This window comes from Poromitra crassiceps (assembly GCF_964638095.1).
Source record: "Poromitra crassiceps genome assembly, chromosome: 8".
Classification (NCBI taxonomy): domain Eukaryota; kingdom Metazoa; phylum Chordata; class Actinopteri; order Beryciformes; family Melamphaidae; genus Poromitra; species Poromitra crassiceps.
The window spans coordinates 47,575,538-47,592,062 of NC_139629.1; the positions used below are offsets into that span (position 1 = coordinate 47,575,538).

Here is a 16,525-nt window from a genome sequence, read left to right on the forward strand (position 1 = left end):
GAAAACACATTTCCATCGCAGTCTGGAGGCAAGGAGGGAGGAGGGGGGGGGGGGGGGGAGGTGTTACGAAGGCGCACGCTCACGGTGCGACGTTCTATTTGTTCCCCCCTTTGCAGCCCTCGGGGAGCGAAGGCCACACGGGGGACGAGCAGGAGGAGAGAGAGAGGCTGCGCCGAGTGCTCAAACAGATGGGACGAATCAAGTGTCCCAGTGAGGTATGCACTCCTTCTTTTCCTGCTCTGCTCCTCCCTCTCTCTCTCTCTCTCTCTCTCTCTCTCTACACTACTCCCCCTTTCTCATGTCCTTCTTCTTGTCCATTCATCCACCTTTGCTGTCTTTCATTGTGATATTTGTCCCTCTATTCTTTTGGCCCCGTCCCCGTCCCCGTCCCCGCCTTCCGTCTTTTGTCTCTCCCTCCTTTTTCCTCTTCGCCGTGTTCTTGACACGTTGCCCAAAACTACATCAACACTCTGCTTCCCATTACTCACACTACAGTGCAAAGAGGCAGGCAGAGGAAGAGAGCTGAAAAACACACTCTGACATTTTCTCCACGCTGACAAATGAGCAGCGTCTTTTTTAACAGCAAAACCACAAAATATAGACCAAAACCGTGATGATTGTGTTCCATTAAAACCCACGCCGTGCTCCACTTCCCCAGTTTCCTCTTTTTAATATGGGTTTTCCTGCTGTTTCATTTCGGTCTCTTTTATATATATATATTCTGGCTTTTTCCGCACGTGCAACAACAGGGCTGCTCGGCCCACTTCGCCAGTCTGATGGGCTACCAGTACCACCGGAAGCGCTGTGGCAGAGAGCTCTCCGAGGAGGAGAAGCCCGTGTTCCTGTGCCCGCACTGTGGGAAGACCTACCGCTCCAAGACGGGCAGAGACTACCACGTACGCACTGAACACCCACCCGCCATCACTGCTGCATGCACCACCGCCACCACAACCACCACCACCACCACCAACAACAACAACAACAACAACAGCAACAAGGACAATACCACCGACACCAACAACAACACAGGCAAAGAGAGGGTAAGACAAACTATTTACGAGGGGAAATAACATTGTGCACAATAAAACAAATTGTATAACACGTTTGCCAACCCGGCCGGTCTGTGGTCACTTTATACCAGAGGGATCAGCCGAGCGGCACTTTGGTAAACAACCCGCTCTCACTGGGTGGCAACGGCAATGGAACCCTATGGAGCCTGAGCTTTGGGAGGCTTGTGTGTCTGACTCTAGCCGGATGACTCTGTTTACATTTTAAAAACTGCGACAGTTCACGCAACTTTAACACGACATGCATTATATTATACATCAAACTCTTGAGCTAATTCTGCTCTCACTCAAAATATAAGCAATGTGATGTATAGTTTTTGAGATATTAACGTTTGTTTGGCACAACTCATACTAGTTAACTGCCGCGGGGTTCCGCACTTCTGGCTGGCAAGTGACGTCACGCTGATTGGTCCTGTACCAGCTGATTGGTCCTGTACCAGCTGATTGGTCCTGTACCAGCTGATTGGTCCTGTACCAGCTGATTGGTCCTGTACCAGTGGTTCTCAACGTGGCGTGCGGGGACCACCAGGGGGCGGGAGTCCCCAGCAAAGTGATGAATCGTCAAACTTCATTATTTCCTTTACAAGAACAATTATAGAATGTAGGAGACGGACTATTTTGATCATAGTTTCACTGTGATCTCTCTCCCTACAATCTAATAATAATGATAACATTATTCTCCGATTTTGGTTCGAGGGACCAACTTGCATCAAAGGGGGGTCCGTGGCCCTAATGTGGACTGAATTAGGGGTCCTTATTAAAAAGGTTGAGAACTGCTGCCTGCTTTATACCAAAGGGATGAGAAAGGCAAAAGATCTGATGTCGGTGAGTCCAGGTTTCTCTGGACACCCGCTTACTGTTGTTTAGGAGAAAGTTTGTATTTCTGAAGTTTTGATTGGTCACTCCCCTTCCTGACACCACATGGTCATTTGGGCAAATCCAGAGCAATTTAGAGAGAGAGTGGCGTCAGCGGAGGACCAAAATGTGTGACTCATTAGCCAATGAACAGCCGGGGTCTCGCGCTACTTTTGAATGCTAAAATAAAGCTTATAATGTACAATTTGATTCTAAAAAAAACTAAAACTTTCAAAGTACAACACAAACTGTCCATTTTGCTGCAACTCGACAGTGCTGCTTAATCCAGAACCTTACTTCCTGGAACTCTTGAGAGTAAAAAAAACTGGTCCATTGGAGTGAATGGAGATGTTGCGACTCTTCTATATACACAGCTCTGGGCAAATCTACAGCCGCCACTGTGCAATGGCTACTGTAGCTTTAATCAGGTTTTTTTCCTCAGGTGTGCCTTGAGGGCTTCGCTCATGTTCAGAAATGACAATCCATTCCTTGTTTTGTGAAGGTTTCTCCACATTTCCCCACTCAGACAAGTGTCTCGCCTCTCCTCCAGGTGACGTCCGAGGAGCCCCCGTCAGGAGGCAGAAGGGAGCCCGAGAGGAAGGAGTGGCAGGAGAAAGCACCGCCGGGCCGGCCTCGAGAGAAGGAGAAGGAGGCCAGGGAGAAGGACAGAGAGAGGGACAGGGAGCGCGAGCAGGACAGAAGCAGAGAGACGGCAGCAGCGCCACAGAACCAGAGCCTGGGGGAGGACTTGGACCGGACCCCCAGCGGCAGAGTGCGACGCCGCTCGGCCCAGGTGGCCGTGTTCCACCTGCAGGAGATCGCAGAGGACGAGCTGGCCAAGGACTGGGGCACCAAGCGCCGCATCAAGGATGACCTGGTGCCGGACAGCAAGAGGGTGAGGACAGTGTGTGCAGGCATTACACACCTTATACACATATAGACATATTGAGGCCATTTACACCTGGCGTTAACATGCGTTTTCTGCCATCAGATATTTGCAATCTGATTGCAATCTGATGGCAGATAAATGGTTGTCCTCTCAATCCACATAAAGTTGCTGTATCCAGATTGAGAGGACACATTGCATTTACACTTGTGTTCAATGTGTACACAATGCATCCCTGACCACCTCCGGAGGTGGTTTGGCCGATCAGATTGCAATCCTTCTTCAATGCGTTTTGGTGGGGGTGTTTACACCTGTACTTTCAAGGGATAAAGCACAATCTGATTGCAATCTGATGACAGAAAACACATGTTAATGCCAGGTGTAAATGGCCTCATTGTTGCTCAAAGGCACATTCATGGGGGTAGATGTACAGATGCACAGATGTATTACTCACTGCATGAAAAGCATCAAAACATGAAAAGGACACACACTCAAACGGCACACTGAAGTAAGGGGGAAAAGGTAACCTTGTGTTTGACATCAAACAGATAAACATATCGCCCAAGTCTCTCTCTTCTTTCTATCTGTCTCTGCACTCACAGTAACATCGTGATACTACAAGGACTATTGATTTTAGATGCTCCTTTCTTTCTTGCGGTTTAGTTAAACTACACCCGGCCTGGACTCCCCAACTTCAGCGCTGAGCTACTGGAGAGCTGGAAGAACGAAGTCAAGGAGAAGGGCTTCATCTGCTGCACCAACAGAGTAAGAAAGAACGTTGACTGCATGTTCTAATAATGTCAGGGCCGGCCCTGCACATCTGGGGGCCCTAAGCGGGATAGGTTTATATACATTTATATTACAATTATTTTAAGCGATGAATGGGCTCTTTGGATTCACAAGAGTATCAGCTTTCTTGCCATACCCAATTGCTACAATTCCATGACTGTGTAAGCACCACAGTGAGCAGAAATATGAAAGAAAAATGAGAATAACATCTTTTCACTGCATGCTGTGTCTTTCAGACCCTGGAGCTCTTAAACTCTACAGTAAGCACTGTAGCTGATGTCACGTCACACATGGCTGTAAAGACTCCTGTGGTTCTAATGAGTCCAATTTCATCTTTTATATTTTGTATCGCTTTTCTGTACTTTTGAACATTTGAACTGGAAAACTTTTACCTTTACCATATTATTATTACTCTGTAAAGCACTTTGAATTGCCACAATCAGTGCAGGAAATGTGCTATACAAAAGCTGCCTTGCCTTGCCTACTGTGATGAAAAATGCTAATTACAATGCTAAGTATGGTCATATTCAAGCCACAAAGGTGCACCCTGGATGGATAATGATTTAAAGTGCTTAATGACACAAAGAGACCAAACTAAAAATATGTCCATGACGTCAGGTTCAGTTAGTGAGAGAAAAGCATACTGTAGACTGCAGAATCAAGTAACCAAATTGAATAGGGTGAAAAAGAGAGAATTCTATCAGCAAAGAATAAAATGAGTCCAATAGTTGAATGATATTATGGGTAGAATACCTTTTGACTCATTACCCTACTGTTCTCTTTGATCACATTTAATTTGGTTCTGATATTCATCCATACAGGACTAGAACAGCCACTATTTGACTACTTTCGTAGCCCTAGAACTAATGCAATGAAAAATACTATTATATAGATAGAGCCTTTTCCTTATGGAACACTTCCTCTGGATCGTTGAAACATTCCTGGGAAGATAGAATTTAAGAGTAAAGTCACTTTTTAGTCTGCACCTTTTACCATTACTATTTGGTTATCTAAACTCCTACCATGGAGCAAGCTAGCATAACATGGTTCGTGGTACCGCTACCTATTCTTCTAGGTTTCTAGCTTCCGCCGCTAATACCAGTCCAGAAGCTCAGCTCTAGCTTAAAAAATGAGTGTGTGGTCAAGACCAGACCTCTGCCATCTTCTTCCCACAGGGGCCCCCTGGCAGCTACGGGGCCCTAAGCAGCTGCTTAGTTTGCTTATAGGGAGGGCCGGCTCTGAATAATGTGTCACCATGTGCAGAACATTAGTTCCCACATTCGATGGGGGAAAACACACGGCTGTTCACATTCTCCGAGTGTGAGTTTACAACAATCGATGCTAACACTTTAGATTAGGGAGCACAGATTAGCTAATAAATTGTAATTAACGTGCATATTAGTAGTGTATTGGTTTATTATTAGTCATTACAAACTACTTATCACTTATTCTGCACTATTGTATTTAAAGTATATCCCATTAACATACGCATAGGAAGAGTGCAATTTCATGTGCAGCAACTTGTAAACCAACAGCTAAAGTGCGGTGCAGAAGAAGGTGATAATGACTAATAATGAATCAATATACACTACTAATATGCACGTTAATGAGCTGATTTGATAATGTTACCCAATAGACATATCGCTGTCATGTGAACACGGATTGGTGGTGTCGACATTGCTCACTCAAGTGTGGGTCTCTGCTTTGTCTCAGGACTGTGAAGCTGTCTACTCCAGTGTGTCAGGACTCAAAGCCCATCTAGCAAACTGCAGCCAGGTATGAACATCCCACCTGTAAGAACGTTACCATCATGATTTCATCCACCTGTAAGAGCGTTAGCATCATGATTTCATTTGTCTCCGTAAACCTAAGCTATGTGACTTGTGCGTTCGTCTTGTCTGTTCCTGTGCCCTCCTACTGGATGATATCTTTGCCATAATAGCTAATGGCTGTAGAACAATTAACTAATTAACAGCAGGGATAGAGAGCAGATCAAAGTTCCCAGATGTTTGCTAATGATCCATCAATGTCCAAAATGTATTTATGCAAAACATTTTTTAAACGTTAAAATCAGGAAGCAGCTATAAGGTGATTGCATATAAGGCTAATACCCTTACTTAGAATACCTTTCTTCATTTAACAGTAAGTTGTTAAGTAGCCGCCTACAGTACCATCATAGTGCATGATGGGTATTTTCACACCAAAAAAACAAGTTGAGTTGAATAGAGACCATTTTGCGATGGGATCACGCCAGCCGTAACACCTGCACGTTCCCACCAAGGTGAAAAAAACACAAATTATTCGCTCGAGTTGAAATTTTTCAACTCTAGCGAACGGGCGATGAGGCGAAACTCTGCTAGCAAAATCTGTCCACAGACAGATGGAGTGTGCAGCCTACACACATGTGAGTGTGCAGCCTACAATTCACAGGGCAGTGAATTGTAGGCTGCACACTGATGAAGCATGTTGTGTATTGCATGGGTTTTGCTATAGAGATGATGAAGCATGTTGTGTATTGCATGGGTTTTGCTATAGAGATGATGAAGCATGTTGTGTATTGCATGGTTTTGCTATAGAGATGATGAAGCATGTTGTGTATTGCATGGGTTTTGCTATAGAGATGATGAAGCATGTTGTGTATTGCATGGTTTTGCTACAGAGATGGTTTTGAGGTGAATGAGGTGTGTGTGTGTGTTGTGCAGGGAGGTGGTGAACTGGGGAAGTACACCTGTCTGATCTGTCAGAAGGAGTTCAGCTCAGAGAGCGGAGTCAAATACCACATCAGCAAGACACACTCGCAGGTGGGCCCACACTTCAATCACGCTCACACTACTCATTAACTCAAGGCTTTTAATAGAGAGGCAAAGTGACCGCCTACTTCCTGCTTCAGCACTGTACCAGAGATTTCTATCCGCCATTTATTTTCCCATAGACATTTCGTAAAAATGCTTATAAAAATAGTTTTACTTGGTCAAACCAAACAGTTCAGCTATAGCTATTTAGAATCAGGAGAGATCATAAAACATTTCACTCATTTCAAAACTACATCAAAAAAATATTTTCTTTAAATCCGCAATTTTGTTTTGGTCCAAGTGAAATGTGACGTGGTCTCTCCTGTTTCTAAATATATCTGAACTGTTTGGTTTGAACACGTAAAACTATTTTATAAGCATTTTACAAAATGTCTATGGGAAAATAAGTGGCGGATGAAATTCTCTGGTACAGTGCTGAAGCAGGAAGTAGGCGGTCACTTTGCCTCTCTATTAAATATGCAAGTAAGTACACAGTGTGGCGTATTACCACTCCTCCGTCAGACACGCCATGTTAATTTATGAACTCTGTTAGATTGTTAGATACAATAGGAAGGTTATACACAGCCATCAACATGCTCCTTGCTGCCTCCTCACAGCGTGCACTGGGTTGAACAGTAACAATGTGCTTGATTTGCCTTAGAACTGGTTCCGCGCAGCAGCCACTCACGTGGTCTCCGGCAGCAAGCAGAGCAAGCAGGCACCGGAGGACAACGGGCTCAAAGCCGAGGTGAGGAACGGCGCCGCCGGCGGCAAGAAGAGGGGCCGCAAGCCCAAAGAGCGCCCCCCTGTGGTTGCCCCGCTCCAACAAACAAACACTCCGGCCCCGCCGACCGCCGCTCTAAACTCAACCCCCGCCCTCAGCCCTCCCCCAGGCCCGACACAGACCCCCACCACTCCGATCCCCATCCCTACAGACAGCGGGAGTTCAGGCCAAAACAGACAGCCCCACGCCTCCATCGCCAGACGGAGCAAACCCAAGAGGCTGTCGTCGTCAGAGTAGCTCTGTTTTCAGCGACCCAGGAGCCAGAGAGGATGCTATGTGTTTGTGTTACGCCAGGAAGCTAAAAGACCTTACTAACGCCACAAGGACTTAGCATTGAGGAGAAAGCTAAAACAACCATTGACAAGGGAAACATTTAGTCCAGACTTGAAATCTCGAAATCTCGGTTTTGAAGCCCTACAGGTAACGTCTACTGTTATAAACAGTACTCACGGCTAACAGTAGTGTTTTATTTCTCATTCCACTTTTTAAGGCAGACATTTCAGTTTCTCTACTCACAACAGGGGTGTCAATAGTAATCAAAGATCAAATTCTGATTTGTACATGGATAGCATTTTCTAAACGAAAGTAGTATTCCAAAACGAATTGAGCGTAATTCTCTCTACAAGTCTGTAGATTCATGTTGTGTTTGAGAGGTTTCAAAAAGGATAATTCTATTAGCATGGTGGAGTCATTTAATGATAGCTAGTGTTTTCACATTTTCTTTCCCACGGAGATACTGTACTATGTACATAAACAATATCTATATCTATATATCTATATACTCAAAGCAATGATGCCATCTATCATTTTCAAGTCTGCCGGGTCAAATTGGATCATGAGCAATCAGAATTCTTTGCAGTACGTGCTACAGTGCAATGTTGTATTTTTATTTGTTTTTTATTTCTTTGTGTTTTTGTTTTTATTGTTTTCCCTTTTTTATGTTTGAGAACAAGTACATATACAGTATATTCTAAGCTAAATGTTAGTCAATGGTCAGTTGTTCATCATATTCCACTCTGTTTTCCCTACAGTTATGTCGCTGTCATTTGGATTTGGTTTTTATTTCAGTTCAATGACGTTTATTTTTGAGATTGTACTTGCATCACATGATGATGAAAGCTATGTGCTTTGACAGCCATAATTAACTGTCAAAACATGATATCCATAGTTCTTTTACACTACGCATATTAAGCAGAATATCGACAAAAAGTGAAAGGGTCTGAGATTTCCATCAGTAAGGTATAGGTTTACGATATATTATTCAGCTACAATAATGCTAAATATGGAATTTTTAATTGATCTAAAAAAACTTGAAGTATTCTGTCTAAAAGATAGGACTGACAAATGCTAAATGTTGGACAGAAGGAGGAATTTTGTGTGAAGCTTGTTGCACCATTGCGGCACAATCAAATGAGATAACACCATTTTAAAGTGGGCGGGGCCATACAGGTGTGTGTCCTTGGCTTACTGCTTAAAGTGGGCGGGGCCATACAGGTGTGTGTCCTTGGCTTACTGCTTTTGCTTGCTTGAATCAAAGAGTTGAGGAGAGAATACAAATAATTATCTTTTGTAGAGAGGTTGAGGGTGGTCTTTTATGAAACAGAAAACCTGCAAATGAAGATTCACATGTTATGTATATGAATTGATTCCTGGTCGCTCAAAGCTATTGTCTTGCACTTTAACTCTTAACCCTCCCGCTCCCCCTATTGTATTTTTGCACTCCAGGAGTATTCAACCCAACCTAGTTGCTGTAAGGCACAGAAGCGGGGATTATTTTACTCTCATCGGATTTTAAGATTAACTAGAGAAAAACTAAATTTGTGTTTAGATGGGTACTGAGCGGCATGTTCAACTCTTTCTAGTTAGTGTATAATGTGATCCGACGCGGCCACATGATTATAACTCACCACACGAAGCCATAACTTGGTCTTGTTGAATGCAAGGCTCCTCTACCGGTCAATGTTAGTTTAGCCTGAGATTACAAAACGAAACAATGTGTTACTTTAATTTCAAATCTAAATGTGTGCAATCAGAGAATAATATTTTCACTTTAACACATTTAAAGTAGATACTTGAATCCACAGTTATATTAATGATTTGAGCAAATTAAAGATCCATAAATATGTGATTTATATTTGCAGTGTATGTCCATAATAAATAATGACTTGCTTGCTAAAAAGAAAAGAAAAGAAAAAGAGAGATCATAGATCTATTTTATATTCTCTTGTGTGTATTACCTAGATAGCAATCTGATAGCTTTGGGAGTCTATACAGTTGTGATGTGAGGATATTCTGGTAAGATACTAAGGGTGCTTTACTTGCCACTCTACCTTAAGGACTGCTAATGATACCTGATGCTACTCAGTGAGTCCACTATTTCATCTTGCCATATTCTGCTTACCGGCAAGTCCTCTCAATTTTGCACCAACCAATGTCAATGTCATCATTAAAATCAATAGAGAGGGGCGTGGCTACCCTATTCATTTTGTGATAAAAGCGCCAAATTTGGTACATGTACAGCTAAATATATATATAGAACAAATCTGGATATTGGGCGATTGCAGTTTGGCATTCTGATGACCATCGCGGCCGTTTTTCAAAATGGCTGCCAGCGATTGCTGCTGGCATAGAACACTTTTGCTACCCCCTCCAAGCTGCTGTTTCCATGTCTTCAGCAGCACATATCATTTACATACAAGTCAAAGTGGAAAATATGTTTTATTACAATGTAAGGCTCCGCCACTTGAGCACGTGAGCCCATGTCCAGGGGCTCTGCTTGTGATCGTAGAGCTAGAGTTACAATGCTTAACTATCGTTATTGCATGTGGGTCCGATTGGGATAGGAAATTTTGACCAACCGCTGGTAGCGGCCATTTTGAAAAAATGGCTGCTGTGGCCGCCATCGGTGCGAGTTCGCGACGGCCCAATATCCAGTCCTCTTCCCAATATATCGATCAACACACAGCTGCCAAATGTGGTGCTTTCAAACCAAATGAACAATTGTTACGATCTGTTGAGCTATGCTGCACCCCACTACAAGCACTGATGTCAACGGAGCATTTGAAAGAAAAACCGAGTTTGAAATGTATATTTGCGTCCCGGGTGGTGTCATCCCTACACCATGACCTTTTCTATTCTAAAAAGCAAAGATTTGTTTGAGCTGAATTTCCTCCATTTTAATCAACTGGTGGAGTATATTCAGCTGGGGATGATTGTGCACGTGTCTGTCTCTTGCAGTGGGGTAGATCTTTGTTTTGAAAGAGGTTCAGCTGATGGTGAAGTTAGACAAGCACTGGTGGGTCCTCTGACGTTTTCAATAAGAGTTGTCCAGACCTTGGCCTGTAACTGTTGTGTGTGTGTGTGTGTGTGTGTGTGTGTGTGTGTGTGTGTGTGTGCGTGTGTGCGCGCGTGTGTGTGTGTTTGTATAAAGTCAGTTAGCACCTTTATAATGACTGGATGTCTGAAATGGTAACACTTTTCTCGACGAGTGTTACGCCATGGCACAGATCAGTTCATCAGCTGCTTGTTACTCGTTTTCTTTCATTAATAATGTCACATTGACTGTGTTTACCTAACAAGCTTTGGTGTTGCAATATGATAGTTTAGCACTGCTTTTAACAGTGGGTATTTTCTATTTTTATCACACCCTTTACTATCCGTCTTCCTTACGATGTGGAGAACACATATCCCGCAGTGTGAGCGAACTGCAACATGTGTAGAGAGTACAGCAATACACCATATTTAGCTGGTTTCGTTGGCTTGCTGATATTTTGATATTGATAAGTGTATTCTCAAAATTGTATGGCTCCCGCCCCCCCCCCCCCCCCACCCCCCACTCCCCTGCTTTTGTTTGTTTGCTTTGAAAATGCTTTTACATATTATGAAATCTAAAATAAAAAAAAAGAGAGATTTAAAAATTGTAGTCCACAAAGAACATTGTAGGCCTATTCACCTTATTCACCACGCCCACTTTTTCTCTCTTCCGCGTTCAACGCAAACGTATTTGTTCTTCCGGTTCAGCGCTAGTTGTCTACTGTGGCTAATATTAGCCGCTACAGTTAGTTATGTTATATGGCAGTAAAATGCCACTGAATGACCAAATTGATATAACTTTTAACCATTTCGAGTAACACTGTTTCCATACGGATCACCAGCGTTAGTTTGTTGTTTATAATGTGGCTATAATCATAACGTTTCTATCTTGGATGCTTTATTTCGAATCCCACATAGGTTACGCCTGGCGCAACCTATGTGGGTTTCAGGATGAAACAGTCTCGACTCCACTAACGTCATCTTTAGAGCACAATATTCCTGGAATGCAAGTTTAACTAAACAGTTACATGTCCTCTGCATTCTACATAAAATTATATGTTAGTTTATGGGGGAGTAATTCTGCCAGTTTAGGAGGGGAGTGTGGGCGGCCATCTTGCCTGCGGGGTTTTTGGCAAGTCAAAACGGAAATACTATTACGAAATGACGTAATACGGAAGCGTCCATGTGTGGGCAAAAGAATAAGGTGAATACAGACGTTGCTCATTTGTTTTCGCGGTGCTGCTGCAGTACCGTCGCGGCGGTAAAAAAAAGTTTTTATTTCAACGTTTTCTTTGTTCTTAACAAAAGCAGCCGCGGTGTTAGCAGCAGTGCTGCGAGTTTAGATGAGTAACATCTGTACAGTTATGTGTCGGCATACACTGTTATTTTATCCATTTTGATGACGCACATAAATTGAGCTTTTCAGTACATGATGACAAACACATTGAGAGAGTCCTTGATTATTATCGATTCAATATGGGACAAGGGCGGCGTATGTATGTGTGTTTTGTTTCTGTATTTAGTGCACTTATACCATGAAATAGGCTTGAAATAGGAGTGTTGTTGGAGCTTTCTAGTGTGGTGTGACTTTTGTACCTGGGGAAACAGCAGGCTCAAGTGTCTTCCCTTTGTCAGCAATGTTATTTCCAAGGTTAATCCTTAGAAATCCCCCTTACACAATTTTGCCCTTTTACTTTTGGACAACAGTGGTCCATTTTGTATGCTGCCAACTTTAAACGCAGGAAAATGGCATCCACCCATATTGTCTACTAGGACATTGTGATGAAACTTATTGAGAGTTGTAGGAGATGATGTTGTAGATTATAACCGGCTGATGTATTTAAGGTGTCCACATCTGAAATGAGGCTGTATAGTACCTAACATCTGGAGGCGTCGCACCTCCTTTGAGTCTCAACTGTTACAATTTGTTTTCCCAAACTTGTTGTATTACCTGTGCATTATTATCCCTCAACTAATTAATAAAATGTTGTTGACTAAGTTTGTGTCAACTATTATCTGTAGCACTCTATAATCGGTTAAATATATAGCCGAACAGTTCTATTCCAAAATATCCATTTGGAAAATAATTTAATCGTTCAATATAGATAGCTCAGATATAGAGCATCTAGTCAGTAAGTGTTTATTTTGTCATTTGACTAGTATCCTTTAAAGTACCACCATTTGGTTTGATTTGGTGCTGTGAGTGAGTAATCTTGAAGGATGGTTTTGGAATGTCTGAAACCCTTTCCTATTATAGCTTCTACATTATCAGTCAAATATTATTTATTTTATACAGTTCACTCAATCACAAGCATGAATCAAAAGTAACTTAAAGGAACACTCTGCCCATTTTCAACCAGCTTTGTATCATTAGAACATCAGTAGTATATCAGAAAACTGTAAACTGTTTTGAAGTCTGTCATTTAATTTGACAGTTATTGAGTGTTAAAGTAACTAACTCAAATTAATAACTCATTAACTCAAATCAACTCTCAATAACTGTCAAACTAGATGAATGACAGAATGTTTGACAGTTATTGAGAGTTGATTTGAGTTAATGAGTTATTAATTTGAGTTAGTATGGACCACTGGTCCACACTTTAACACTCAATAACTGTCAAATTAAATGACAGACTTCAAAACCGTTTACAGTTTTCTGATATACTACTGATGTTCTAATGATACAAAGCTGGTTGAAAATGGGCGGAGTGTTCCTTTAAGCTAAAGTAGACAAAGTCATCAGAAAAAGTATAAAGACAATCTGTCCCTGTTACTAGAATAGTAATAAAGCTAAAAAATTACAGTGGTAATAATTTGTCAGGTCTAAATCCATTCACACGTGGCCACGCACGGCACGGCCTGTTCACTTCACCCACAGGCAGCTTTGGGACAGGCCCTTATATGATTATGAATACTGCACATGCCTTACAGATCTGGGGGGGGGGGGGGGGGGGCAGGAGCAGCCGCGGGGCATTCTGGGACTCGCAGTCCGCCATTGGGTCGGTGCTGTTGCAGCCGCACAGACTCTGACAGGCGATAAGACTACAAGCTCCATGGTGCCTCGCGGCCTCGGACTCCCTACTGAACAGCTGAGTGTCAACACAGAAGAAAAAACAATGTCTGCCGTGAGCAGAGAAGGAAGCCTCTCAAAGATGGACAGCGAAGAGAAAACTTCCTCAGTGTCGAGCAGGTAAACACAGTTTGCTTTCGAGGTGCTATTCGGGAGGCGAGGCAATCACCGAATGGCTTCTTGGACCGATTTTTTTTGCCGAATTCTTGGGCCATTGGCTATTAAAGCATCTCTTTGCACTATAGCTGCCACGCGCAGCGTGTCTTTACAAAGGAAGAATCCTGTGTGTCACGCAGTAATGGAAGCCAGGAAGTTACAATGTAGCTTTTCATGTTACTAATAATAATGTGAACAGCGGCTGCTTTGATCACACGACCGTTTCCCGGCTGGGCGCGTGCGTAACGGACGTGACCATTGTCCCTCTCACGCTTGCTTATTACAGCAGGCATTACCAAGTCATGACACGAGGTCGTATAACTTCACAAATAAACCAACCAGGTTAATAATGGCATAATAAAAATACATACAGTAGACTACCAGTTAATAGTCTAATAATAGTCTACCTTGCATGTGAACTTACTGAACAGAGAAATGGATGGCCTAAATAATGCTGCAGCTTATGAAAATTGATTTGCGAGAAGACGAGAAAAGCGTGGCGAGGTATTTTCGATGTTCACTGCAGCACGAGTAGCTACCAGAGATGGCAGTGATGGCATTTAAATGACATTACGAATAACGAATAATATGCACACAGACTGTTGCACACAAGACTCAAGCGTGTTCCCTTTAAAGTGGAGTCCCTGTCAGGCAGCTCTGTGCAATGAATGCAGCTTATAAAGCCAGTCTCCTGCTTCAGTCCCGTATTGCGCCACAAGAGGGCGGTATTACACTGGAATGGTTGCATTTGAACTGTGTGTGGTGCTGTGTGTGTTGTTCCTTGGGTAGACTCACTGAATTGGCACCACAAGCATTCAAGTTATACTCATATATTGTGTTCACATTTAGGCTACAACCGTGGCCGTCTTGACCTGGATATAAGGGTGGGCAATAGTTGCAAAAAAAAGTACAAATAGAAAACAGTTCACTCTAATATAATTAATAAAGTTTAATCATAACAAATGTATATGTGTTTTGATCACGTGAAGTTGGCAGTCATATTTTAATAGTTTGGAAGGCATAAATGAACACAACGTATATCACTTATAGGCTCCAGTATCACCTAATTGTGCCTTATGTAACTCTGTCCTAGACTCTGAAATAGATAAGCGTTGAGTCAGGGTTTGGTATTTGGGTCGTGTCCAACTATTTTATGGCACCTTTATGGCCCCTCTGAAATGTGACCTCCATCCAGCACCATGCCCACAGAGACATTCCTTTCTCTATTTCTTTTGTGATTAAATCATAAAAATTTATACTCGTGACGTTTTTAGGGCTTGGCTGGTGTTTCCAAGTCTTGTTTAATACAATGATCTACCATTTGTCTCACTATGCTTATAGTGCGAGTCTGTCCGTATTGCATCAGCTCCGGAGACTACTGACTACAGTACAACCCTTGGGCGCGTCTCTGTTGCCATAGAGAGAGAGAGAGAACTGGCTGAATGTCTGGCATAGCAACCAGTTCAGGGTTCTTGCTCCGCAGCTGTCTCCCACTCCAGCTAAAACACACAGCACGTTTAAAGAGGAAAACACTGAAATCACTTGCGTCTCTCCCCTTGTGTGTTGTTGTTGTCATTGTTGTTGTTGTTGTTGTTGTTGCATGGAAGTAAACAGAAAATGAGATCTTGTCAAGTCCATTCTCCAGATATTTTAATTTTGGGAACGCCCAAGTGTTGGTTTAAGCCGTAATGCAACAGAACAGGGCGGTTGAGCTGTGGACCTGGACAATTCATGGGTTTGTTTTTGCTGCACTGGAAAACAATTAGCCTCCTCTGATCTCTGAGAACCATTTGTCTGTACAAGTTTGGACCTCTCTCTCTCTCTCTCTCTCTCTCTCGTGTGTGTGTGTGTGTGTGTGTGTGTGTGTGTGTGTGTGTGTGTGTGTGTGTGTGTGTGTGTGTGTATGTGTGCATTGCCATTCCTAACACTGTCAGCTGATAGAGCAGTAGAGGTAGTCTTGGGTTTCATCATGCTGTTTATGCCCCACTCCTCCTTAAGTCAGGGAGGGGACAGCAGTGTGTGTGTGTGTGTGTGTGTGTGTGTGTGTGTGTGTGTGTGTGTGTGTGTCTGCGTGTGCGGTGTGTGTGTCCGTGCGTGCGGTGTGGGTGTGTGTGTGTGTGTGTGGGCGACGTGCGTGCGGTGTGTGTGTGTGTGTGTGTGTGCGGTGTGTGTGTGTGTGTGTGCTTTTGCTGCCATGCAAACGTCTCTGCAGACTCTGGTGTCAGGCACACAGAGGCATGGCAAGTCCCTGCCAGGGGAATAGCACATCGCCTCTCCCTCTGCCCTTCCCTCTGTCGTCCTCTCTCTCTCTCTCTCTCCCTCTCTCTCTCCCTCTCTTTCTCTCTCACTCTCTCTTTCTCTCTCTCTCTCCGTCTCGCTCGCTCGCTCCCTTCACCTCTCCACCACAGCCCCGGGGGCGTCTCTGCTGTGGATTCAGACAGCGTCAACATCAGAAGACAATAATAGGTGGCTGTTTCTCTGCTCTCTCTCTCTCTCTCTCTCTTTTTCAGCTTCTCTGTCTCTCTCTTTCTCTCTCCCCGTCTCTCTCCCCCTCTCTCTCTGTTTGTCAATCTATCTCTTGGTGGTCTCTCACTGTCTCTCTCTGCTGTTCTCTCTGTCACCTCCAGGGAAATATTGCGACAGTGACTGTCAAAGACAGATGACCCGAGCTTGTCATGTGCGTGTGTTTGTGGGCGTGTGTGTGTGCGCACGCGCGCGTGTGTGTGTGTGTGTGTGTGTGTGTGCGCGCGAACCTGATGCTATTAATACCAGCTAACGAACATAATCTGGAGGATAGGTTATCCTCTTACATTT

General features: G+C 43.4%; 1 protein-coding gene across 1 annotated transcript in view; it reads left to right on the forward strand.

Moving 5' to 3' along the window:
* The window catches only part of znf512b (zinc finger protein 512B), a gene marked incomplete at its 5' end in the record, with an annotated part of 57,661 nt that extends 49,625 nt beyond the window's left edge, over window positions 1-8,036 (forward strand). Inside the window, 7 exons of the mRNA XM_083640957.1 lie at window positions 117-215; window positions 750-1,040; window positions 2,473-2,817; window positions 3,472-3,573; window positions 5,311-5,373; window positions 6,300-6,398; window positions 7,051-8,036. Coding sequence (XP_083497083.1) covers window positions 117-215; window positions 750-1,040; window positions 2,473-2,817; window positions 3,472-3,573; window positions 5,311-5,373; window positions 6,300-6,398; window positions 7,051-7,410 — 1,359 coding nt within the window. The 3' untranslated portion in view covers window positions 7,411-8,036. The remainder of the gene's footprint in view (window positions 1-116; window positions 216-749; window positions 1,041-2,472; window positions 2,818-3,471; window positions 3,574-5,310; window positions 5,374-6,299; window positions 6,399-7,050) is intronic.
* Between the last annotated feature and the right edge of the window lie 8,489 nt (window positions 8,037-16,525).